The following is a 27,915-nucleotide window of genomic DNA, read 5'->3' as shown; positions in this document are numbered from 1 at the left end:
CTTTGTTTGCAAAGTAATGTCTCTGCTTTTGAATATGCTATCTAGGTTGGTCATAGCTTTTCTTCCAAGGAGGAAGAGTCTTTTAATTTCATGGCTGCAGTCACCATCGGCAGTGATTTTGGAGCCCCCAAAAATAAAGTCTGTCACTGTTTCCACTGTTTCCCCATCTATTTGCCATAAAGTGATAGGACCAGATGCCATGATCTTTGTTTTCTGAATGTTGAGCTTTAAGCCAAGTTTTTCACTCTCCTCTTTCACTTTCATCAAGAGGTTCTTTAGCTCTTCTTCACTTTCTGCCATAAGGGTGGTATCATCTGCATATCTGAGGTTATTGATATTTCTCCCAGCAATCTTAATTCCAGCTTTTGCTTCATGCACCCCAGAATTTCTCATGATGTACTCTGCATATAAGTTAAATAAGCTGGGTGACAATATACAGCCTTGATATACTCCTTTCCCAATTTGGAACCAGTTTGTTGTTCCATGTCCAGTTCTAACCGTTGCTTCTTGACCTGCATAAACAGTCAATAAATAAAACTGCTATAAACAGTTAATAAATGGAAATGTTTATATCAGCTTTGTTTATAATTGCCAAAACTTAGAAGTAATCAAGATGTCCTTCAGTATGTATATGAGTAAATAAACTGCATATCCAGATAATGGAATATTATCACCACTAAAAATAATGAGATCTCAAGCTATGAAAAGACATGCAGAAATCATCAATGTATATTACTAAGTTAAAGAATCTGAAAGGCTACATACTAATTCCAAATATATGACATCTGGAAAAGACAAAACTATAAAACCATGAAAAAATAAGTGTTGGCGAGGGAGGGAGTGGCAGGAGTAATGAACAGATGGAACACAGAGAGTTTTTGGAGCAGTGAAAATACTATTATTGATACATGTTACTATACATAAACATTATGTGATATTGTAAGTGAGTACCTGTCATTATAACTTTGTCCAAACCTATAGAATGTGAAACACCAAGAATGAATCCTAATGTTCACACCATGGACTTCGAGTGATTATGATTTGTTGTTGGAGGTTCATTAATTGTAACAAATGTACCATTCTGGTAAAGGATATTGATAATCATGTGTGGGAAGATCATGTGTATGTTGAAGGAGAAGGTATATGGGAAATCTCTGTATCGTCCTCTTAATTTTGCTTTGAACTTAAAAGTGCTCTAAAAAAGTCTTTTTTTAAAAGAAATAACTTGATACTTTGTGCCACCCTCAGAACAAGATAAGAAATTAAATTTCAACCTAGCATTGAGTAGCTCTCTCTCCTTATGATGTAGGAGTTTCTTTTGCCTTGATTTTTCAGGAGAGTGAGTGGAGAGTTTTCTGAATTTTATTAAAATTACAAAAACTACATATGATTTATGTTTTTTTAATACCAGGTATTATTGAAATAAGTGATGAGCTGTGTTGCTTGTTTTGTATGTGATTCTCACTACAACTCTTAATTAGATTATAGTATTCTCATTGTAGGGCTTCACTGGTGGCTCAAACAGTAAAGAATTTGCCTGCAATGCAGAAGACTTGGGTATGATCCCTGGGTTGGGAAGATCCCCTGGCATAGGAAATGGCAACCCCCTCCAGTATTCTTGCCTAGAGAACACACGAACAGAGGAGCCTGGTGGGCTACAGTCCATGGAGTCACAAAGAGTTGGATACAACTGAGCAATTAAGTGTGCATGCATTTTTATTATACAAATAAGGAAATTAACACACACTCTGGTCTTCAGATCGTCTATTATTAACATTTCCTACTATACAGAAATTCTGCCTCAATAAGAACTGTGATACCAGGCAATTGACTGATATGTAAAAGAACCGTCTCTTTAAAATTAGTGTAATCCTTTCTAGGCCAAAAGGATGAATGCTTTCAAAGGCTTTGAGATTCCTAATAGAGGAGAGGTAAGTAAGGTACATGATAGAAGAGGCAGATTTCATCTAACTGTGCACTGTCTAAGAAGATGGATCAGAAACATAAAGACCTAATAACAGCAAAGACTTTCTTTGTTAGGTTATCTTTTATACATTAATTATACAGAAGCTCCTGCTTAAATGGGATACACTTGCTGTAGACTGTTTCTTTTATGAAAGAGTTCTTTTCCTTACTCTCCACTTGATTTGGGAGATATTATGATAGAACTATCAGGGATGTAAGTTGTTGTAGTAAGGTGAAGTTTATTTTATTTGTTGTATAAGTTTATTCACTTAACTGGCCAGTGAATCATCATTGTAGCAGAGACCACATCACTGTGATATGGTCAATTCATCCCAACGTTTAACCTACTCTACAGTTTAAATCACATATCCATGAAAACTTTAGCTTTGCAAATTTTGAGATACTGATATGTATGCCTCTACCACCTTGTATAACGTAATATAGTCCTCTGGTCTCTTAATAAATATTAATTTTAGTATCATTCATAAATAAATGTTATCTGATATATAAAACCAATTTGAGAATCTCACTTCTCTATAACCCCATTAATGACAACAATCTCCAAATAATTAATTAGAACAGTATGCATTAATTTTCAAATTTAAAATATTTTTATATTCATTTTCTCTACATTTGTACTATAGTATTTGTATCAGGTCTAACTGGTGTACACAGCTTACATGAATGACAGTTGAATTTTGTTTATTTAAAAAAAATTATTTCAAAAACTAGCTTGTGGTTATCAAAGGGAAGAGTTAGTGCAGGGGCAAAGGGACAAATTAGAGGTATGGGATTAATATATACAAACTACTATTTATAAAATACATAAGGAACAAGAATATACTCTATACCCTTCATCTTGCAATAACCTGGAGTGAAGTATAAAAGTGAAAGAAAGTAAAAATCAGCCAGTTGTGTCTGACTCTTTGCAACCTTATAGGCTATACAGTCCATGCAATTCCCCAGGCCACAATACTGGAGTAGGTAGCCTTTTCCTTCTCCAGGGGATCTTCTCAGACCAGGGATCGAACAAGGTCTCCTGCAATGCAGGCAGATTCTTTTCCAGCTGAGCCACAGGGAAGCCCATCAGTTCAGTTCAGTTCAGTCGCTCAGTCGTGTCCGACTCTTTGCAACCCCATGAATTGCAGCACACCAGGCCTCCCTGTCCATCACCAACTCCCGGAGTTCACTCAGACTCATGTCCATCGAGTCAGTGATGCCATCCAGCCATCTCATCTTCTGTCGTCCCCTTCTCCTCTTGCCCCCAGTCCCTCCCAGCATCAGAGTCTTTTCCAATGAGTCAACTCTTCGCATGAGGTGGCCAAAGTACTGGAGTTTCAGCTTTAGCATCAGTCCTTCCAAAGAAATCCCAGGGCTGATCTCCTTTAGAATGGACTGGTTGGATCTCCTTGCAGTCCAAGGGACTCTCAAGAGTCTTCTCCAACACCACAGTTCAAAAGCATCAATTCTTCGGCGCTCAGCCTTCTTCACAGTCCAACTCTCACATCCATACATGACCACAGGAAAAACCATAGCCTTGACTAGACGAACCTTTGTTGGCAAAGTAATGTCTCTGCTTTTGAATATGCTATCTAGGTTGGTCATAACTTTCCTTAGTGGAGTATAATTTGCAAAAATACTAGATCACTATGCTATACTACTGAGATGAACACAATATTGTAAATCAATTACACTTCAGTTAAAATATAGTTTTAAATCAAGGTGAGAGGCATAGTTAGTCAGAGGATTTATTACTATATACCACTGCTGTGCTTGGCTTGTTATTCATATTTCTTTTAATTTTCCTGAGAACTAAAATAGTCCTGTTTTCAGTCAACTGCCAACTTTTCTTTCCATTTGCTCCGTACAGTTGTCCCTGGATATCCACAGGGAACTGGTTCCAAGACCCATTGCAGATACAAAAATATACAGATGCTGAAGTTCCATGGTCAGCCCTTTGTATCTGAGAATTCTATATCTTCCGATACAATCAACCCAGAACCGTAAACATAGTACTGTACACAATCTGCAAGGCAGCGGAACTTGCAGATGCAGAGGCCCAACTAGGTATTTGCTGAAAAAAGTACAGGTATAAGTGGAACTGTGCAGTCCACACCTTTGTTTAAGGGTCAACTCTGTAAGGAAAGATTAGGAAAATCAAGTTATTTTCTGTTTGCATGTGGTTTTCATTCTCCTACAACTTTCCTAAACTTGTTTATGCAGTCAATTTTTATTTTTCTTTGATCATTTCTCACAATTTCCAGCAATCACGCAAGTTTCATCCAATCCCAGATTTTGCTGCCCTGTACAGTCCATAGGGTCACCCAGAGTCAGACATGATTGGGCACACACACACACACACACACACACACACACAGCTGGTTTGGAGCTAACTACTATGGAAAGTGAATTCTTTTTTCTTATAAGTCATTGCTATTATCTTATTTAAATTTAGTTCCCTTTTGTTACTTAGAGTTTTTGAAATCATCTTTTCTGGAAGTTAATTTGGATGGTTTTCTTCTCTCCTTTGTTTTTCCCCCTTTATCACTTCAACCTAGATTTTCCTTTCCTTTAAATCTCAAACAGATTTTTACTTTTGTTATGAACGAAATGATCAGCAGACTTGGTGCTTACATTAAATTGGATCCAGTAAAATAAAATCAAGGGTTTCATTTAATACACCACACACACACACCTCTACACAAACAGGCACACAGAAATGCGTGCATGCACCCACACTATAATAAAATAAACTAACATAAATAACTGTGATTCTCTTTCAGAAACATGATGGTCACTTCACAGTCATCCAGTTGGTCGGTATGCTCCGAGGCATTGCATCAGGAATGAAGTATCTTTCTGATATGGGTTATGTTCACCGAGATCTAGCAGCTAGGAATATATTGGTCAACAGCAACTTAGTATGCAAAGTTTCTGATTTCGGTCTCTCCCGAGTGCTGGAAGATGATCCAGAAGCTGCTTATACAACAACTGTAAGTTTATCCATCCTTTTCAAATATAGTTTGTTTACTTTTATTGTTTGCAATATTATTAGAGTAGTTCCAGTTTGTATTATGGTCTAAAGACAGAAGGAAAGATTGCCCCAAAATAGGATCTAGACAAGGACTGAGAGACATTGGTTTTCCATGCCAATTCTATAAAGAGCCTACCAGGCACTTCATGAGGAGAGGTTGGCAGGGATGATTATGGAACATACCTAATGATACATATACAATTAGCGATTTGTAGATAATTTAATCTGCACAAAGTTTACTGAGTTTAGATTGCTCTCATTTGACTACATGGTCTCATATCTGGTTATACTTAAGTGCTAAGAAATCTCTTCCTTCACTGAATCTGACACACATTTACATGGACAACTGTTTTATACCCACTTCTAGAGGAGGGACTCTCTCTCATTTGAATATTGCTAAGCAACCCATCTTAAACTTACATAGAAAATGTTATGCCTCTTTGCTCTCAATTATGGAAATGAGGTCATATTTACCTAAAAAGAACATTAAAAGATATATTAAGAGACACTGACGTATAGAACAGTCTTATGGACTCTGTGGGAGAGGGAGAGGGTGGGGAGATTTGGGAGAATGGCACTGAAACATGTATAATATCATGTATGAAATGAGTCGCCAGTCCAGGTTCGATGCACGATACTGGATGCTTGGGGTTGGTGCACTGGGACGACCCAGAGGGATGGTATGGGGAGGGAGGAGGGAGGAGGGTTCAGGATGGGGAACACATGTATACCTGTGGTGAATTCATTTCGATATTTGGCAAAACTAATACAATATTGTACAGTTTGAAAATAAAATAAAATTTAAAAAAATAAAATAAAGATACATTATGGCTCACACTTGTCTGTTTTAAGAGATATGTTTTATTTAAGATATGGAATAATGGCAGTTGGTCTTCCCATATTGCTCAGTAATAAAGAATCTGTGTGCCATTACAGGAGATGTGGGTTCAATCCCTGGGTAGGGAAGATCCCCTGGAGAAGTAAATGGCAACCTACTCCAGTATTCTTGCCCAGTCCATGAGATTGCAAAGAGTCAAACACAACTTATCAACTAAACAACGACAATGACAATAATGGCAGCTACTATTCAGATGTTTTATTTTTTTCTTTTAATTAAAATGAGTAGCTCCATTTCTTATATTTTAAAGACCAAAACGAAATGTAAAAATCGTTTTATCACAGTATCTGTAAAACTTATAAAATTCCCTGATTCTGACTTTCAATTGTGTTCACTTTGTATCATCCAAGACAAACTTTGCTTTTCTCCTTGATAGTGGTATTTCCTAATAAGGACTTTCCTAGTTGAACTATTGAGTCTCACTATTGACAATGCATAACCTGCATAATCGCAGTTCTTTTAATATCTTAATTCTATTTACTTTGCATTAGTAAGATCTCTCTAAGCTCCAACTCTTAACCTCCCCTATTCTGCATGATATGTGAAAAAAGTCACTCTATGCCAACATGGAGTTAGTTAAAGAAGACATGCTCTATACCCAGCATGGAGATATTTAAAGCAAATAATGGAGGAGCATGAGGAGCATGTATTTCATATAGTTGTTTCATATAGCTGGGGGGAGATCTAAGAATCCTTCCTTCTTTACCTCATTCATGTGTTTCTAAGTTGACTTTCTGATGTGAATTTTTAAATCTTAAGACATGCCCAGCTTTAAGAGTGGATATTTTTAATGAAAATGAGATAAAAGTATTTTAGATCATTCACTATTCTGCCTTTAAGCACTTTAGCATAAATAATTGAGATTTTTCTGGAGATGATGCTTGCTGCTAAGCTGTTAAGTCACTTCAGTCGTGTCCGACTCTGTGCGACCCCATAGACGGCAGGCCACCAGGCTCCCCCGTCCCTGGGATTCTCCAGGCAAGAACACCAGAGTGGATTGCCATTTCCTTCTCTAATGCATGAAAGTGAAAAGTGAAAGTGAAGTTGCTCAGTTGTGTCCAATGATGCTTACCTGCTAGTAAAACATAATATGAATTTTCACTCACTTCTATCTTTTTTAAATAAAAGAGTTACTGTTAAAAGTAATGCAGTAAAATCTTTTAAACACTTTCACTTAAAATCATATGATATCCAATGCACTAAATAAAAGGACCTGTGGTGAGAAATATTTTTTATTTTTTTATTTTGAAAAATAAAGTGTTATTCTTTGAGAGCCTATCACAAGATTCTCTGTCCATCAAGTCATCAATGGTAGAAATGAGACTGTGCTAAGATATTAATACCATGTGGTAAAATGCATCTTACACTAAGTCTGTGTAGGTGAACCAGGCCAACCTGAAGAATAACTTGTACTTCAATTGTTCCTTAAGATTTAACGAAGCAAAGAATGGAAGTGATATGACAGCTTCAGGCACAAAGTCACTCTTGGGTACAGGACCGTGAAATCTACTAGCTCCCACCAAGCTACATATCATTAGCATAAATAGAAATAAGGACAGGTTTCTGCACAGAATTTTAATGAAAAATTCAAGAAAAGAAAATGACAGTTTCCTCTAGGTAAATGTAATTCAGCAGCCTAAATATAAAGAAAAACAGGAGAAAAATAGCTATGTTATCAGAAGACTATAATGTGAAGATTTAAATAACTTTTTCAGCAAAAAGGTGGTGAACAAATAAACCTTGGAAGACTGAAAAACAATAAAATCCTGGCTTGATAAGCCAAATTCATCACTAAGAAAGGAGCTTTGCCATTTGGGACAAATAATAAACTGACTCTTCCAGGAAAACAATTCTTACTCGACAGATATTATGATAGCAGTCAGTTGAAATCAGTCAAATATACAGACCTTTGTAATTCAGTTCAGTTCAATCACTCAGTCCTGTCTGACTCTGCGACCCCATAGACTGCAGCATGCCAGGCTTCCCTGTCCATCATCAAATCCTGGAGCATGCACAAACTCATGTCCATAGAGTCAGTGATAGACACCACAATATCATCCTGTGTCGTCCACTTCTCCTCCTGACATCAATTTTTCCCAGCATCAGGGTCTTTTCTTCACCTCAGGTAGCCAAAGTATTGGAACTTCAGCTTCAGCATCAGTCCTTCCAATGAATATTCAGGACTGATTACCTTTAGGATTAACTGGTTGGATCTCCTTGAAGTCCAAGGGACTCTCAAGAGTCTTCTCCAACAACACAGTTCAAAAGCATCAATTCTTTGACACTCAGCTTTCTTTATGCTCCAACTCTCACATCTGATACGTAATTATTAGAAAAACCATTGCTTTGACTAGACAGACTTTTGTCAGAAAGTAATGCCTCTGCTTTTTAATACGCTATCTAGGTTTGTCATAGCTTTTCTTCCAAAGAGCAAGTGTCTTTTACTTTCATGGCTGCAGTCACCATCCTCAGTGATTTTGGAGCTCAAGAAAATAAATAGTCTGTCACTGTTTCCATTGTTTCCCTATCTGTTTGCCATGAAGTGATGGGACCAGATGCCATAATCTTAGTTTTTTGAATGTTGGGTTTTGTTTGTTTGTTTGTTTGTTTGTTTACTTTATAATATTGTATTGGTTTTGCCATACATCAACATGCATCCGCCATGGGTGTACATGTGCTCCCCATCCTGAGCCCCCTCCAACCTCCCTTCCCATGAATGTTGGGTTTTAGGCCAAATTTTTAACTCTCCTCTTTCACTTTCATCAAGAGGTTCTTTAATTCCTCTTTGCTTTCTACCATAAGAGTGGTGTCATCTGCATATCTGAGGTTATTGATATATCTCCTAGGAAACTCGATTCCAACTTGTGATTCATCCAGCTTGGCATTTCGCATGTTGTACTCTGCATATAAGTTAAATAAGCTGGGTGACAATATATAGCCTGGTATATCCTTGTAAAGGACAATATATAATCCTTTCCCAGTTTGAAATTAGTCCATTTTTCCATGTGCAGTTCTAACTGTTGCTTCTTGACCTGCATACAGATTTCTCAGGAGGCAGGTAAGGTGGTCTGGTATTAACATCTCCTGAAGAATTTTCCAGTTTGTTGTGATCCACACAATGAAAGGATTTGATATAATCAATAAAGCAGAAGTGGATGTTTTTCTGGAACTCTTGTATTTTCAATGATCCAACGGATATTGGCAATTTGATCTGGTTCCTCTGCCTTTTCTAAATCCAGCTTGAACATCTGGAATTTCTCAGTTCACATACTATTGAAGCCTAGCTTGGAGAATTTTGAACATTACTTTGCTAGCATGTGAAGTGAGTCCAATTGTATGGTCGTTTGAGCATTCTTTGGCATTGCCTTTCTTTGGGATTGGAATGAAACCTGATGTTTTCCAGTCCTGTGGCCACTGCTGAGTTTTCCAAATTTGCTGGCATGTTGAGTACAGCACTTTCACAGCATTATCTTTAGGATTCGAAATAGCTTAAATGAAATTCCATCACCTCCACTAGCTTTGTTCATAGTGTTGCTTCCAAATGCCCACTTGACTTCACATTCCAGGATGTCTGGCTCTAGGTCAGTGATCACACCATCATGTTACCCTGGTCCTTAAGATCTTTTCTGTACAGTTCTTCTGTGTATTCTTGCCACCTCTTCTTACGATCTTCTGCTTCTGTTAGGTCCATACCATTTCTGTCCTTTATTGAGCCCATCTTGGCATGAAAAGTTCCCTTGGTATTTCTAATTTTCTTGAAGAGTTCTCTAGTCTTTCCCATTCTATTGTTTTCCTCTATTTCTTTGCATTGATCAAGAAGAAGGTTTTCTTATCTCTCCTGCTATTCTTTGGAACTCTACATTCAGATGGATATATCTTTCCTTTTCTCCTTGGCTTTCATTTTTCTTCTTTTCTCAGTTATTTGTAAGGCCTCTTCAGACAACCATTTTGCCTTTTGGCATTCTCTTCTTGGGGTTGGTTTTTGATCACTGCCTCCTGTACAATGATATGAACCTCCATCCGTAGTTCTTCAGGTACTCTATCTATCAGATCTAATCCTTTCAATCTGTTGTCACTTCCACTGTATAATCTAAGGCATGTGATTTATAGTTCATATATGATTTGTTTATAACCCTGGTCAAACCTGAATGGTCCAGTGGTTTTCCCTACTTTCTTCAATTTAAGTCTGAATTTTGCAAAAGGAATTCATGATCTGAGCCACAGTCAGCTTCTGTTTTGCTTCTGCTGATTGTATAGAGCTTCTCCATCTTTGGCTGCAAATAATATAATCAATATATATTGAATATATATATTATAATCAATCCATATAATCAATCTGATTTCACTGTTGACTATCTGGTGATGTCCATATGTAGAATCATCTCTTGTATTGTTGGAAGAAGGTGTTTGCTACGACCAGTGCATTCTCTTGGCAAAACTCTGTTAGCCTTTACCCTGCTTCATTTTGTACTCCAAGGCCAAATTTGCCTGCTACTCCAGTTACCTCTTGAGTCCTACTTTTTCATTCTAGTCCCCTATGATGAAAAGGACATCTTTTTTTGATGTTAGTTCTAAAAGGTCTTGTAGGTCTTAGAACCATTCGACTTCAGCTTCTTCTGTATTACTGGCTGGGACATAGACTAGGATTGCTGTGATACTGACTGGAAATGAACAGAGATTATTCTGTTGTTTTTGAGATTGCACCCAAGTACTGAATTTTGGACACTTTTGTTGATCATGAGGGCTACTCCATTTCTTCTAAGGGATTCTGGCCCACGGTAGTAGATGTAATGGTCATCTGAATTAAATTTGCCCATTGCAGTCCATTTTAGTTCACTGTTTCCTAAAATGGCAATGTTCACTCTTGCCATCTCCTGTTTGAACTCTTCCAGTTTGCCTTGATTCATGGACCTAACAATCCAGGTTCCTATGCAATATTGTTCTTTACAGCATCAGACTTTACTTCCATCACCAGTCACATCCACAGCTGTGCACTGTTTTTGCTTTGGCTCCATCATTCTTTCTGGAGCTATTTCTCCACTCTTCTCCAGTAGTATATTGGGTGGCTACTGACCTGGGGAGTTCATCTTTCAGTGTCATATCTTTTTGCCTTTTCATACTGTTCATGGGATTCTCAAGGCAAGAATACTGAAGTGGTTTGCCATTCCCTTCTCCTGTGGGCCACATTCTGTCAGAACTCTCCATGATGACCTGTCCCTCTTGGGTCACACTACATAGCATGGGTCATAGTTTCTCTGACTTAGACAAAGCTGTGATCCATGTGGTCAGTTTGGATAGTTTTTTGTGATTGTGGCTTTCATTCTGTCTGCCCTCTGATGGATAAGGATATTATGATAGAAGTCAGTAGAAATCAGTCAAATATGCAGACCATTGTAATTAGCAGGAGAGAAAGAAATCAATATGCCAATTTTAGATTTCCTTAATTCAAAGGGAGAAAGGTGCCCTTGAGCCAACCAATGTTTATTTGATGGACTAATTCATATTGAAAAGCAGAGACATTACTTTGCCAACAAAGGTCCGTCTAGTCAAGGCTATGGTTTTTCCAGTGGTCATGTATGGATGTGAGAGTTGGACTGTGAAGAAAGCTGAGCGATGAAGAATTGATGCTTTTGAAGTGTGTTGGAGAAGACTCTTGAGAGTCCCTTGGACTGCAAGGAGATCCAACCAGTCCATTCTGAAGGAGATCAGCCCTGGGATTTCTTTGGAAGGACTGATGCTAAAGCTGAAACTCTAGTACTTTGGCCACCTCATGCAAAAAGTTGACTGATTGGAAAAGACTCTGATGCTGGGAGGGATTGAGGGCAGGAGGAGAAGGGGACGACAGAGGATGAGATGGCTGGATGGCATCACTGACTCGATGGACATGAGTCTGAGTGAACTCCGGGAGTTGGTGATGGACAGGGAGGCCTGGCGTGCTGCCATTCATGGGATCGCAAAGAGTCGGACACAACTGAACGACTGAACTGAACTGAACTGAATTCATAGTCAGAAATTCTGACAGTTTTTATTAATTTTTGTCAGTATAAGCTTTTGTAAAGGGTACTCTAATGATCTAATATTTAAAAACTATATTCTTCAGGATTAGTGTATCCAGACTTTGAGTCCAAATGCCAGAAATCAAATCAACAACAATGGAGATGAAAGGGCAACGAAGCTTTACACTAAACCAGAGAGAAAATGTGTTAAGTGCAGAGCCACAATATCCAATAATACCCAATAACTGTTGAAGAAGTGAACATCATACATACAGGCTTGGATCAAGGCTGAGAGACCAAAAATCTTAATGGTAGTTTTCTGGTACAGTTCTGCCAGGATGTGTACACTTCTTTGGGTGAACTGACAATGTCAGACTTAAGCATTAATTGATGCTTTCAAATTATGATGCTGAAGAAGACTCTTGAGAGTTCCTTGGGCTGCAAGGAGATCAAATCAATCCATCTTAAAGGAAATCAGTCCTGAATATTCATTGGAAGGACTGATGCTGAAGCTGAAGCTCCAGTACTTTGGCCACCTGATGTGAAAAGCCAACTCATTGGAAAAGATCCTGATGCTGGGAAAGATTGAGGGCAAAAGAAGAGGAGAGCAGCAGAGAATGAGATGGTTAGACAGCATCACCAACTCAGTGGATATGAATTTGAGCAAACTCTGGGAGATAGTGGAGGACAGAGGAGCCTGGAGTACTACAGTCCATGGGGTCTTAAAGAGTCAGACACGACTTAGCGACTGAACAACAAAGCATTAGATGGAAATAGGAATCAACAATAGCACAGATGATATCGAAAGAATTATTTCCTAAAAAGTCTTATCTTTGGAGCTTAGGAAATAAAGATTTGTGATGATTACAGAGGTCTTGGTAATGAAACACATGAAAAAGGTTTGAAGATTATCATACACAGAATAGAAAAGACCTCGATAAGAAATCCTGAAGCTAGAGAGGACCATCTTGTTCATTCATGCATGCCATTCAGAAGCCAAGCCACACTGTGGGAAGACCTCCATCTGTCATTGGTGCAAAGCATGCACAAAAGCAAACCCTTTGTAGATGTCAGCCCTGTGTCTCTCCAATATGCTTTTTAAAGAAAGGACTCGAAGGCCTTAGACCTTGGAAGGCATTATTGAAGACAAGAGACCACTGAGAAACTAATATTGCTGATCAGTTCTCAGGTTTGGGGTGACTTAGAAGTAGTAATTACAAGTAGTAATGAATCCCTTTAGCTTTTTATAAAACCCTAGAGAGCAGGATATTTATCTTTTACATGTTTTAATGCTTTCAACAGCAAGATTAATACACTACTTAGTGTCTGCTTTGTTAATTGCTGATAATTACACTAATAAGAAAATGGTAGGAAGAAAGTGATTGAAACTATAAGCACATTGTTTTCAGTAAAATTACATTAATTTCTTCTCTGATATGACTGTTAATCACAACCCACCAAATGAGTAAGCCTAAAACAGCCCTTAATGTATCATAAGAAGAGGAAAAAATTACAATAGAAAGCAGAAAATGTTACAGACATTGAAGCAGTTATTACAATGGGTCAGGGTATTAACAGAAAGGAAAATTCTACAAGACCCAAGACAAATTGTTTATAAAAGTACATAGTACATAATATTTTAATACCTACAAACATCTGAAATATATCCAGCCCTTCTAGTGTAAATGCTAATCAATGAGGAATAAACGAAGGCCAGTGACAAATCTGAAGATGTTTGGCCTACATCTTGATGATTAACCATAAATTGTATGAAATACCAAGTACTGCTTGTTTTTTGTTTTAGCAACATCCAACACTGTCTAATTCAGAGTTATTCTCCCTGCTCCTAGTGATTTTAGAACAAACCCAGACTAAATTGATTTACTGAGGAAGATCAATCAGCAGCTGTTCAGCGAGCAGAAAGCACCATGTTCATTGGCCCGTCTTGCTTGTGCAGAAAAAAGACAAAATAAGACAGTGTACACAAAGCTGCTGACTTTAGCCCTTGAGTTTCAGAGATACCATCTTAAGAAATGAAGTCATTCTAATGCTTAATTGCCAGTTTCATCTCTGATGTCAAAAAAAGGCCTTTTTTCCCCCTCTGACAATAGAAAACTGGAAAGAAAATCATTATAAATATAGTATAAATCACATGAAAGCTCTGTGAAAAGCTTACTTATTCCCAGTATAAGGAGCTTCACATCAATGGCAAATAAATTGAAAAAGATTATCGGTTATTTATGCTGTTTATGGCAGGCCCTGTTAGCTGCCTACTCAGCCTCTCTAATCATCTTCTCCTTGCTAATAAAATCTTTATTTGGATGTTGATAATGAACTCATACCCAGAAAATAAATCATAATTCATACATATTTATACTATTCTCCTTTAACACTTAAATTTTATTCTTTGAAAAGTCATTTAAATGTAAAGGGAAGTGAGTTTGGCAACTTTGGAGAAAATTTGGGGGTTGAGGTCTACTGTAGATAGGCTTACAGAGAGAGCTTTGTAGTGTTGGCCCTTTCTTTTCTTTGTTGCCTCGAATATAGCTTTGGCAGGACATGGGCTTGGGATTGTGACAGCCATGTTTCAGTCATGAGGCAAGAAGCCTAAGGAGACAAACCCAGTGCTCAAGATGGCCAGGTAGGAGTGCAAAAGAACCTAACTCTCTAATGAAAATGTTAAGTATCTGTGTCAATACAGAATCCACTTGTTCTAGTTATTTGTTTATAATTTAGTTAAATATTTTATTTACTTAAGCTCCTGAGAAATGGACCTTCTATGACTCTGTGACCTGTACCTGAAGACGTTCTGATACAGTAATCAACACATAAGAAAACCTCCAGATTGATAGATAATGTAAATAAGAAAATGAAAACATGAGGGATTAAAATGTCACCTCAGTCATACAAACGGACTAGATTATCTAAGCAGACTATAAATATACAATTAGTTTGGTAATTCAGTAATCATAATTTATTCATTTAACATGTATTTCTTAATATAATTGGATGCTAACCTGGTCTGTGGAGAAGACAGACATTAAACAATCATGTGTAATTACAGTCTGAGAGACTTTATACAACCCCTTTGTTGAGTGCCTACTGTGTGCCAGGTACTGTTCTGGGAATTGAAGATATTGCAATAAACAAGCTTTTCTTATGGAGCTTACAGCCTTGATAATCTTTATTATAAAGACAATAAACAATTTTTTTAAAAAAGATAATAAATGAAGTTTTAAAAGTAAGAGAAAGACAAATCTCAATCTTAGTGACAGATGCTGGATATATTATAAAATTGTAAGAAATAAACTTGAGAAGCTACCTTGGAAGCACAGTCAGAAAATACTTCTTTAATGAGGTGTCATTTGAAATGAGACCTGAAAATTATAAAGGTACCAGCCATGAAAAGATCTGAAGCCAGATGTTCTAAGGTGAAAGGGAAGAAATACAGATCCTAAACCTTAGGGAACAAGTTTGGCATAGTTCAGAAGTAGGAGAAAGGCCAGGATGGTTGACCCACTAAGAGATCAGGGAAAGGGTAGGAAATTAAAGCGTGAAGGTCATGGAAAGGAGGAGACTGACTATGAAAGGAATCCACTGGAAAATTTTAAGCACCTGTTGACACAACAGAAATTTTATTTTTCAAGAGCTCATTCTGCCTGATATGTTGGGAATGAATTGTAGAGAAAAAAGAGAGAGAGAGCAAAAGATGCATTTGCACCCTTAGACAGGAAATGATGGAATCTTGGTGTAAGCTGGAATAGAAAACAGAGTGGCGAAGATAGTTGGATATCTTGTATCAATAGCTCTACCAATATATGTGAGTGTGTGTGTGTCCATGTGTGTATGTATTTTTATTTATTAACAAGTAAAGAAATTGAGGCCAAAGAAATTGTGATGTGCTCAAGTCATATGGCTATTATGTTGGAAACAAAGTCAATTAATTATTGCCATAATGACATTGTTAAAGGAGAGAATCTGTTCCACAATTGAATCCTCCTTCTTTTACAAAACTTCCCACCACAAATTCTCTCTTGTCATATACAAACTTCCTTCTCTTTCTCATCTCTGAAGCCCATGCAGAAGGTAATGGATAGCAGTAGTTGAAAGTCTCTGAAGACTGAGAAATAAGGACAATGATCTCTTGGTCTCTGGTAATATATATTACAAATGCACAGATATTTCAAAATGTTTATTCTTTTGTTTACTGAACTGTTAAAATTATTCTGCAATGAATATTTTACATTCATGCCAAGAGAAAGAAAACAATGTATGTTATAGAAATAGAGAAATACCTCCTGGGGGAGTGCCAGGACATCCTTCTGCTTAGTATATTTAAAATTTTTCTTCCTGGTATTAGTCAGTGAATAGGCAACATGTTTGCTTAATTGTTTTCATGTAACTTTTCTAAACAAAAAGATAGCTGTAGGTCATTTCACTGGGCAACAATTTTAAATGAAAGATGGAGAGATTAAGGAAATGAACATTACCATTACTGATTTTTTAAATGGAATTCTGGGCAATATTCCAAGAAGCCTCAAATTCTTCCACAGAGTTTCAAATTCAATACCTGTCCCTTAATTGTCACCCCAGGGCTTACCATTACTCCCCACAATCATCAACTTTTCCAAGCCTATAAGCAGTCCTTAGGAAATCAAAAGCTAGAGAAAGTGCTATCAAATTTTGAAGTGTACTTTGAAGAAACAGAATTGAATTTCAAACATTGAAAAATCTATCAGCATCCTTGTTAAGAAACAAATATTTTTTCCCTTTTTCTCTGTTTATCGCCTGACTACCCCTTGGTTGCTTTATGCTAGCTACTTACTCATCATGTTTTCTTAGGGAAACACTTACAACCATGGTTTACTTACAGGCCACTGCAAAGAACTTCCCCCAAATTCTCCCTCGGACCTCTTGCTCTGCAAGGAACAGCTCTGAATGCATTCACGTTCCATAATTATTAGCATTATTCAGATCGTGACTGTTCTAATTAACATGAACACACCAAGTTTCACTATTCCCAGTTTTGCTTCTTTAAACTTGCAGTAAGAACAGAGTGTTATTATATGAAGCATGCACATCATTCAACTGTTTAACCATGCTCTTAATCAGTGTGTAATATGTGTCACAAATAGGCGGCTGCTAAATGAATTATACATAAAGATAATGTTTTCTAGATTACTCTTGCCTGGATATTTTGCATAATTTGGGTCCTAATACATTCTGATCCTTAATTCTCTTTTTTTAATAGAAACTAAATCATTACCTTGTTCTTTTTAGTTGTTCAAAACTTTGTTTTTCATATATGCTATAAAAGTAAAGGGAAGATAACATTTTTAATTTTAGTGTTTATAGCATATAATTTTCTGACCGCCAAAATCTCTTTCTCACATTTCCTGGTTAAGTTGCAAATATATTTGCCTTTAAAAATAACTGCTACTTTGTGGAGAAAAGGGAACCCTCTTACACTGTTGGTGGGAATGCAAACTAGTACAGCCACTATGGAGAACAGTGTGGAGATTCCTTAAAAAACTGGAAATAGAACTGCCTTATGATCCAGCAATCCCACTGCTGGGCATACACTCTGAGGAAACCAGAAGGGAAAGAGACACGTGTACCCCAATGTTCATCGCAGCACTGTTTATAATAGCCAGGACATGGAAGCAACCTAGATGCCCATCAGCAGATGAATGGATAAGAAAGCTGTGGTACAGATACACAATGGAGTATTACTCAGCCATTAAAAACAATACATTTGAATCAGTTCTAGTGAGGTGGATGAAACTGGAGCCTATTATACAGAGTGAAGTAAGCCAGAAAGAAAAACACCAATACAGTATACTAACGCATATATATGGAATTTAGAAAGATGGTAACAATAACCCTGTGTACGAGACAGCAAAAGAGACACTGATGTATAGATCAGTCTTGTGGACTCTGTGGGAGAGTGAGAGGGTGGGGAGATTTGGGAGAATGGCATTGAAACATGTGTAATATCATGTATGAGACGAGTCGCCAGTCCAGGTTCAATGCACGATGCTGGATGCTTGGGGCTGGTGCACTGGGATGGCCCAGAGGGATGGTATGGGGAGGGAGGAGGGAGGAGGGTTCAGAATGGGGAGCACAGGTATACCTGTGGCGGATTCATTTCGACGTTGGGCAAAACTAATACAATATTGTAAAGTTTAAAAATAAAATAAAATTTAAAAAAAACTGCTTCTAAGAAAAATATAAATTCAATAGAACCAAGTTGTATTATTAATAGAAAATAACTAATAAAAGCAAGGGGTAAGCTATTAGGCCCTCATATATACCCCACCCTCCATAGAATTTCATAATCAAGACATTACAATAGGCTAGTATGTAAATGGAATCATTAAATAATGAAGAAAACACTATAGATATAATATGGTAGAATTCACAGTGGGTGATAAACTTGGAATTTATACCCACATCTTCAATAGACTTGTTAAAACTGTCTCCTCTCTACAGATAAATAAAAATCAATAAGATAATAAGTTAAAATATGGATTATAGCTGCTATTAAGATGAGCAGCATAAAAAATCACCTAAGGCACTTATTTGAAATGCTAATTCCCAGTTTCCAGCCCCAGAGAATCATTTTCATTCCGTAAGTCTGGGGGAGAAGTAGCAAGGCAGGATCTGGAAATCTGTGTTTTTAATAAACACCCAGATGTGAAACAGGCTATCTGAAAGTCCATTTTGCTTAACTGCCCTAATATAATCTAGACACATATCCAATTATTCCTCCTCCAGGCTTACATGTCGTTAAATAAGACAAAAGTCACAAGCAGGTAAAAAATTTGTCCATACAATGGGAAAAGGGTGGGATAGAGGGAAGATGAGAGCCATGGACAGTGTTCACCCTAAGAGACCTTATTCTTTTAATATATATTCCGTGTAGCCCAAGCATTTTGTTTCAGTTTCTTATAGGAGATGGTTTATGGTATAAAATATGCTTAATAGTAAAGAGAAAAATTGTTATCCCTGATGTTAATTTTTTATTCCTCTGTTAACCTTTGTTTTACTGGCCTCAGTAGTCTCCACTTTGCTACCTTCATGTAGCTTCTTCTCTTTAGGTTATCTGTGATGGTAATTTTTTCCCAATAAACAGTCATTTATTGACTGATGTAGAAATGTATGCCCCTCTTTGGGAACTTATGCAAGGCCTGTAAATTCTGTGAAAATAAATCCTGAAACAACTGTAACCTGTGGCCAAAACTCGGATAACTCCTCAATAGCCATGTAGTTGACCTGGTGCTGAATTCTGTCTCAGAGTTTTAAAACAGTTATGTATATTTCAGAATATACCATTGAATGTTTAATATCTCTAAAGTTTATGAGGTTTCACTGTACTTGGACATGATTAGATTTTGCTTGAACTCCAATATGATTTATGGGAAATAGAAGAAACTGCTGGAATTGCAGTTTCTAGAGCTTTAGCCCAGAATATATCTTCTGGTTCTACAGTGAAATTCATCCTCCATACTCAACATTAAAAAGTAGTCTTAGGATCACTTTATAAAAAGTACACATACTAGAAAAAAAGACATAAAAGCATGATAAAACAAAATAATACTTGCATATAATCATCATAAATGATACTACCAAAGTGTCATGAAACACTTGTATACATATGCCCCCTTGTGGTGAATGCATGGGACACAGGACATTTTTAAAGCTTTTCATAAATCAAAGAATATTTTTCTTAGTTTAGTATTGTGTGAGATAGAAAATGTACATTTTAATAAGTCCTAGTTTACGAGATTTGACTTATGTGTTGTTTACTAAAGCTTAATAACTCTGAACTATTTACCCATAAGAAAGAAGGAAGGATAAGAGAAAACTGAGTTCTAGTATTTAACTGAGAAGTCACCCACATTAACATTAGGATTCCAATACTGTACTTTAAAATGATTCAGTGGGTGTTTTTAGTGGAAAAATAATCCCAGTGAAAAGATTAAATGTAAAGTCAGAAGAAGGATTGTTAAAGTAAGTGAAAACAGCAAGTTTAAAACAAATTGGGTGGAAGGCAAAGAAGCAGAAAGAAACTTAGTGGAAAAGAAAATAAAACATGCAGACTTTTCATTGACATTTTTAAATGCCAATGCTAAATTTTCTTGCATATAAATGAAAATCATGGTTTTGAGGACACTTCCGAGAAATAGAAGATATTTCAAAGGGCAAGAGGGCAACCATGATTCTTGGAAGACTCAAAGCAATGACAGATTCTGCAGATTGGGGCACAGTAGCCTATATATAATTGATACATACAAGGGGAGAAAGGGTAGATTAAAAAACAGCAACTTGATTAAACCCTATTAATGAAGAGAGAAATGGTCAAGGGTTAAACCAGAAAAAAATATTGAAATATAAACTACTCAAGTGGATTTTCCATTATATAAGGAAAATTACCAGAAAAAATAATAGCAACTACAAGTGCTAGTATTCTATTACTAGTACTCTGTTTTAGAAAAATAAATGATATAAAGTTTGTGGATATGTTTTCCCACATTTATTTTGGACATGAGGGTAGTAATACATAAGTTACCTTTGAATAAAACATTGTCCTGTTTTACCACAGATTATACACAGGTTATATAATCCCAGAATTTAAACATTTGCTCAAGTAAGAATTTCCTCCATCCCACCAACACTATTACAGGTTTATTCAAGTGTTAGAAATAGTCCAGAAAAAAATATAAGCCAATCTAGCACCTAGTAAGATCATGTGGAAAACTATTTGAATTTTTATTCCTCATCCTGAAACAAAAAAATATAAGAAACTCTCAAGAACAAAGCAGGACGTATTCTCTGTTATTTTGAATTCTGTTCCTGGCTAAATATTATTTTTAAATTCCTACTCTTGAAAACTTATAAAACATTGCCGGAAAAAAGGTTATAATAATAATCTTAAAATAAAATATTCATTATACTTCCTTTTTACTGTTTTGTACTGTTCTCTTTATTTTTGAAATGTTGCTATATATTCATTTTTACTAGTTTTATAGCTTTGAATATTTTAGGTTAATCTGGGTCACATTTCTAATAGAAGTTTTTTAAAACTCCTCATGTCCCTTTACCGTCTAAATTGGAGCCATCTTGCCATTCACATTGACAGGAAGCACAGTACAGATGGAAATGAACATTGTGATTTGAAAGGTATTGGGACCACACTGTAAACTCCTATCCTTCAATGTACATCGCTTGAATATAACTTTCCCAGAAAAATGCAAGATACACAAGAGGATAAGGGATGTTATGCCACAATTTACAAGAAATAAACAAGAATAAGGAAGACAAAAATGAGACATGGATGTGGCACAATGTAACAGAAATATGCCCCATTGAAACAGCATTCTGTCATACTTCAAAACCAATACAATATTGTAAAGTAAAAAAAAAAAAAAGAATAAAATAAAATATGCTGAGAAGAGTTAGGAAAAAAAAAAAAAAACCAGCATTCTATAGGGTGACTTCTTACCTGATTTTATCTGTACTGACCAAGAATCTAAGCTATCATAGTCACAGAGACTCTGCCAGTAAAGATATCAATAGATGACAATGTCTGGAGACTCTTCAATTCTAGATCTTTGGGGATGACAAAAGGATTACTTAAAATGCCCTGAACCTACATTATGAAAATAAAATACATTTTATCAGACATTACATTAATCGTAAGTCTACTCAATACAAGAAAATAGTATTCTAATATTAAATTCTAATTTCTTCTCAGTAAAGAATTCATAAAAAATATCTAAGATAATTGTCTGTTTTGGTCTAATCTGAGTTCCTTTTCCAGATTTCAGCGACTCCTTTCTATATCTTGTCATTTCTATCAATATACTTGCTCAAAGTTCATGTCAGATGCAGCCTTTTTCACTGAATTTCTAAGATGAGTTACTTCCTATAAGAAAGTGGAAAATACTGGTTCCCTGCCATCTTTGTAAATCCAAAAATAACATCTCTTTTTGTAGTGCCATAGCACTGACAGTATTTCTGAGCCCTCATACTATGAGCTGCATTTTTCATATAGATGGAAAATATTGATAAAGATTTTTTTTGGTACAATGTTATCAAAAGAAGTTCAGAGCAAAAAGAATTGTAAAGACAGAGGTCCCTGATGTTGGTCAGCTTACTTGGAGGTATCTCAAGCCCTCATGTTCATCTTAAGAAAGATGTTAACATAATTTAAGAGCTCCTCCAGTGGATTCTAACACTAAAGAAACTTCATAGAACATGGAGTTTATGATGGATGAAGACCTATTACTGAGATATTATATAGTTTATAAAACTTTTATTTTCAAGCCGCAAATTCTAATTTTTAAGCATATAATCAGAGTTTCAGACATCCAAACTAAAATACCTATTAGAAATTTTCTTCACCTGACTCTGTTAATCAGTTTGGGCTGCCATGACAAAATGCCATAGACTGACTGGCTTAAGCAATAGGAATTTATTTCTCCAAGTTACGAAGGTGAAAAGTCCAGCATCAAGGCTTTGGCTTATTCAATTCCCTGGTGAGAGGTCCCTTCCTGGCCTGTAGAAAACCACCCTTTCACTGTGCTCTTACATGATTAAAAGAGAGCAAGCTCTCTGCTTCTTATCAGGACACAAATGCCATTATTGGGATTCCACCCTCATGACCTCATCCAATCCTAATAACCCCCCAAAGCCTCCACTTCTGAATACCATTACATGAGGTGGTTAGGGCTTCAACATACAAGTTTTGAGCAACACAAACATTCAATCCATCACACTAATCATCTCCTAAAGAGCTGAAAACAGGGAGATATGTTAAATGTTCCCCAAAATATTAGTCTGGTTATTTTCTGTGGTTGTATGTTAGTTGTTTATCCTTAAGCCAGGCCATTAAAATGGAAATTCTAATACATGAATGAATAGATCCCAAAATTTAAATTGCAACAAGATTTGCCTTCATTTAAGGGGTCCTCCTTAAGCAACATTACCCCCATCACATCTTTCACAGTTTATCTTTGGGACTTAAACAAATGTGTTCAAGTTGGAGATTTACACAGGTGGATTTCCTCTCCTGGATGTCCTTGTAGTCTTTGTATACATAGTTTGTGGATTGCATGGACAAATCAGTACTGCTTTGAGTGCTCTTTGGCAAATTAGTGAAAAGTAATGTGCTCTTTGGGTGGAAAACTCTGCTGTATTGTCAAGATGTCAAAACCATTGTTTTTGTATGTATGATTCAGGCAACTATCCTATCTCACAGGACTTCCTTTTATGTCCTGCAGACCATCCAGAGCTCAAATAGGAGACAGAGATCTTTTTAGTTTCTCAAAATTTAAGAACTAAGCGTGTGGGAAGAGGTGGGAGATGAGGAAGGAAAAACAAATACCAATCCTCTTTGTCTTGAGTTTGAGCAATCAGCCTGTCCCCTTTTGCAAATATATCCTGATTTCCCCTTTTGCAAATATCTCCTGATTTCCACTAAAGAAAAGAAAAAAAAAATCAAATATTAATTGAACAAGTAATGAAAAAAGACACTAAAGATGAAACATATGTTTTAAAACATTAAACAAAATAACTGAGGATTAAGCAAGGTATAAACTGGATTTTTAAAGGACTTGAAATTGCCCTGGAAAATGGAAGATCTTCTTTCATGAGGGTATCTTATGAGGCCAGGACACAGTCCCTGCCCCAAACTTCAGCAAAGAGCCCTCACCTGGAACATCTGGACCTAAGGCATCAAGACAAGTTTCCCACTATGAGAAAGAGTTCTAGTTCATTTCCCAGATCACTTCATCTCTGACAGTACTGAATAAACAGTCTTCTACCTCTTCAGCTGATTTCTCATAGAGGAGGACTTTATGAGAGACTTACTTCTTAAATTCAAAAACAAAATAAGTCTTTAGGGAATGCTTAAAGATGCCTTTAAAATGTCTATTTTAATGTCATTCTTAGCATCTACTCTTAAAAACTGTAATAGTCACTTGAATTAAATATCCACCAACAAGAAAATAAATCATGATGTATCTATGTGATAGGACAGGTAGTATATATTGACAGTGTGCTTCCTGTATTTCTTATTCCTTTTACCACTGTTATGTACCCAGGCTCCTAATATACATTTGTTACCATACCAAACTTGGGTCCATTTGCCTGCTTACAGTAAAGTTGATATACTGACACAGATTGTGGTGAAGGAAAATGCAGAGTTTATTGCAGGTGCCAAACAAAGAGTACAGGAAGCTAATGCTAAAACATACTCAGACCTGCCAGTGGCTTTAGGGAATGGTTTTTAAAGTCAGAATAAGGGAGAGTGTTGTGAGGTGTATGATCAGCTCATAGACATTCTTCTGATTGGTTGGTAGTAAGGTAGTCAGGAGTCAATATCATCAATCCTCTCTCTGATTCCAATACATGTGGGGTCTTTGTGCTTTTGGTCAGCATTCAGTAAACTTCTTCCATCTGGTGGGGGTTTCAGCAAAACAACCCAAAAGTTATGGCTCAAAGTACTATCTATAGCCCTTGTTGTTATTCAGTTGTCAGCCAACTCTTCATGATCATATGGACTGCAGCATGCTAGACTTCCCTGTCATTCACTGTCTCCAAGAGTTTGCTTAAATTCATGCCCATTGAGTCAATGATACCATTCAACCATCTCATCCTCTATCTCCCCCTTCTCATTCCCTCAATTTTCCCCAGCATCAGGGTCTTTTCTAGTGAGTCAGCTCTTTGCATCAGATGGTCAAAGTATTGTGAGTCAGCTCTTTGCATCAGATGGTCAAAGTATTGGAGCTTCAGCTTTAGCATCAGGTCTTCTAATAAATATTTGGGGTTGATTTCCTTTAGGATCAACTGGCTTGATCTCTTTGCTATCCAAGGGACAAGAGTCTCCTACAACACCACAGTTCAAAAGCATCAATTCTTTGGTGCTCAGCCTTCTTTAGAGTCCAAATCTCACATCTGTCTATGACTACTGAAAACACCATAACTTTGACTAGACAGACCTTTGTCAGCAAAGTAATATCTCTGCTTTTTAATATGCTGTCTAGGTGTGTCATAGCTTTTCTTCCAAGAAACAAGTTTCTTTTAATTTCATGGCTGCAGTCACCATCTGCAGTGATTTTGGAGCCCCCCAAAATAAAGTCTGTCACTGTTTCTATTGTTTCCCCATCTATTTGCCACAAAGTGATGGGGCCGGATATCATGATGTTTGTTTTTTAAATGTTAAGTTTTTGGGTTTTTTTTTCTGACTTTTTTTCTTTTTTTTTTTTTTTATTCTTCCAATTTTATTTTATTTTCAAACTCCACATAATTGTATTAGTTTTGCCAAATATCAAAATGAATCCGCCACAGGTATACATGTGTTCCCCATCCCGAACCCTCCTCCCTCCTCCCTCCCCACACCATCCCTCTGGGCCGTCCCAGTGCACCAGCCCCAAGCATCCAGCATCATGCATCGAACCTGGACTGGCAACTCGTTTCCTACATGATATTTTACATGTTTCATTGCCATTCTCCCAAATCTTCCCACCCTCTCCCTCTCCCACAGAGTCCATAAGACTGTTCTATACATCAGTGTCTCTTTTGCTGTCTCGTACACCGGGTTATTGTTACCATCTTTCTAAATTCCATATATGTGCGTTAGTATACTGTATTTATGTTTTTCCTTCTGGCTTACTTCACTCTGTATAATAGGCTCCAGTTTCATCCACCTCATTAGAACTGATTCAAATGTATTCTTTTTAATGGCTGAGTAATACTCCATTGTGTATATGTACCACTGCTTTCTTATCCATTCATCTGCTGATGGACATCTAGGTTGCTTCCATGTCCTGGCTATTATAAACAGTGCTGCGATGAACATTGGGGTACACGTGTCTCTTCCCCTTCTGGTTTCCTCAGTGTGTATGCCCAGCAGTGGGGTTGCTGGATCATAAGGCAGTTCTATTTCCAGTTTTTTAAGGAATCTCCACACTGTTCTCCATAGTGGCTGTACTAGTTTGCATTCCCACCAACAGTGTAAGAGGGTTCCCTTTTCTCCACACCCTCTCCAGCATTTATTATTTGTAGACTTTTGGATCGCAGCCATTCTGACTGGTGTGAAATGGTACCTCATAGTGGTTTTGATTTGCATTTCTCTGATAATGAGTGATGTTGAGCATCTTTTCATGTGTTTGTTAGCCATCTGTATGTCTTTTTTGGAGAAATGTCTATTTAGTTCTTTGGCCCATTTTTTGATTGGATCGTTTATTTTTCTGGAGTTGAGCTGTAGGAGTTGCTTGTATATTTTTGAGATTAGTTGTTTGTCGGTTGCTTCATTTGCTATTATTTTCTCCCATTCTGAAGGCTGTCTTTTCACCTTGCTAATAGTTTCCTTTGATGTGCAGAAGCTTTTAAGGTTAATTAGGTCCCATTTGTTTATTTTTGCTTTTATTTCCAATATTCTGGGAGGTGGGTCATAGAGGATCCTGCTGTGATGTATGTCAGAGAGTGTTTTGCCTATGTTCTCCTCTAGGAGTTTTATAGTTTCTGGTCTTACGTTTAGATCTTTAATCCATTTTGAGTACACCACATTAACAAATTGAAAAATAAAAACCATATGATTATCTCAATAGATGCAGAGAAAGCCTTTGACAAAATTCAACATCCATTTATGATAAAAACTCTCCAGAAAGCAGGAATAGAAGGAACATACCTCAACATAATAAAAGCTATATATGACAAACCCACTGCAAACATTATCCTCAATGGTGAAAAATTGAAAGTATTTCCTCTAAAGTCAGGAACAAGACAAGGGTGCCCACTTTCACCATTACTATTCAACATAGTTTTGGAAGTTTTGGCCACAGCAATCAGAGCAGAAAAAGAAATAAAAGGAATCCAAATTGGAAAAGAAGAAGTAAAACTCTCACTATTTGCAGATGACATGATCCTCTACATAGAAAACCCTAAAGAGTCCACCAGAAAATTACTAGAAATAATCAATGACTACAGTAAAGTTGCAGGATATAAAATCAACACACAGAAATCCCTGGCATTCCTATACACTAATAATGAGAAAACAGAAAGAGAAATTAAGGAAACAATTCCATTCACCATTGCAACGGAAAGAATAAAATACTTAGGAATATATCTACCTAAAGAAACTAAAGACCTATATATAGAAAACTATAAAACACTGGTGAAAGAAATCAAAGAGGACACTAATAGATGGAGAAATATACCATGTTCATGGATTGGAAGAATCAATATAGTGAAAATGAGTATACTACCCAAAGCAATTTATAGATTCAACGCAATCCCTATCAAGCTACCAACAGTATTCTTCACAGAGCTAGAACAAATAATTTCACAATTTGTATGGAAATACAAAAAACCTCGAATAGCCAAAGCGATCTTGAGAAAGAAGAATGGAACTGGAGGAATCAACCTACCTGACTTCAGGCTCTACTACAAAGCCACAGTTATCAAGACAGTATGGTACTGGCACAAAGACAGAAATATTGATCAATGGAATAAAATAGAAAGCCCAGAGATAAATCCACGCACATATGGACACCTTATCTTCGACAAAGGAGGCAAGAATATACAATGGATTAAAGACAATCTCTTTAACAAGTGGTGCTGGGAAATCTGGTCAACCACTTGTAAAAGAATGAAACTGGACCACTTTCTAACACCATACACAAAATTAAATGTTAAGTTTTAAGCCAGCTTTTTCACTCTCCTCTTTCACCTTCATTAAGAAGCTCTTTAGTTCCTCTTGGGTTTCTGCCATAAGGATGATGTCATCTGCATATCTGAGGTTGTTCGTATTTCTCCAGGCAATCTTGATTCCAGCTTGTGCTTCTTCCAACCCAGCATTTCACTTGATGTAGTCTGCTTGTAATTTAAATAAACAAGGTGACAATATACAGCCTTGATGTACTCCTTTCCCAACTTTGAACCAGTCCATTGTTCCATGTCCAGTTCTAACTGTTGCTTCTTGACCTGCATACAGATTTCTCAGGAGACAGGGAAGG

The 27,915-nt window shown here is 36.8% G+C and overlaps 1 protein-coding gene across 5 annotated transcripts in view; it reads left to right on the top strand.

The window, feature by feature from the left end:
* EPHA6 (EPH receptor A6) overlaps positions 1 to 27,915 on the top strand; it is a 1,018,620-nt gene that overhangs the window by 886,203 nt on the left and 104,502 nt on the right. For all 5 annotated transcript variants that reach the window (XM_086411211.1, XM_086411193.1, XM_086411202.1 and 2 more), the window contains one exon: positions 4,749 to 4,958. In XM_086411211.1, coding sequence (XP_086267337.1) covers positions 4,749 to 4,958 — 210 coding nt within the window. The remainder of the gene's footprint in view (positions 1 to 4,748; positions 4,959 to 27,915) is intronic.

Source organism: Bos grunniens, chromosome 1, assembly GCF_055505025.1.
Source record: "Bos grunniens cultivar Pamir isolate PY7600 chromosome 1, Bosgru_T2T1.0, whole genome shotgun sequence".
In the NCBI taxonomy this organism is placed as follows: Eukaryota; Metazoa; Chordata; class Mammalia; order Artiodactyla; family Bovidae; genus Bos; species Bos grunniens.
This window is presented reverse-complemented; position numbering and strand designations above follow the sequence as displayed.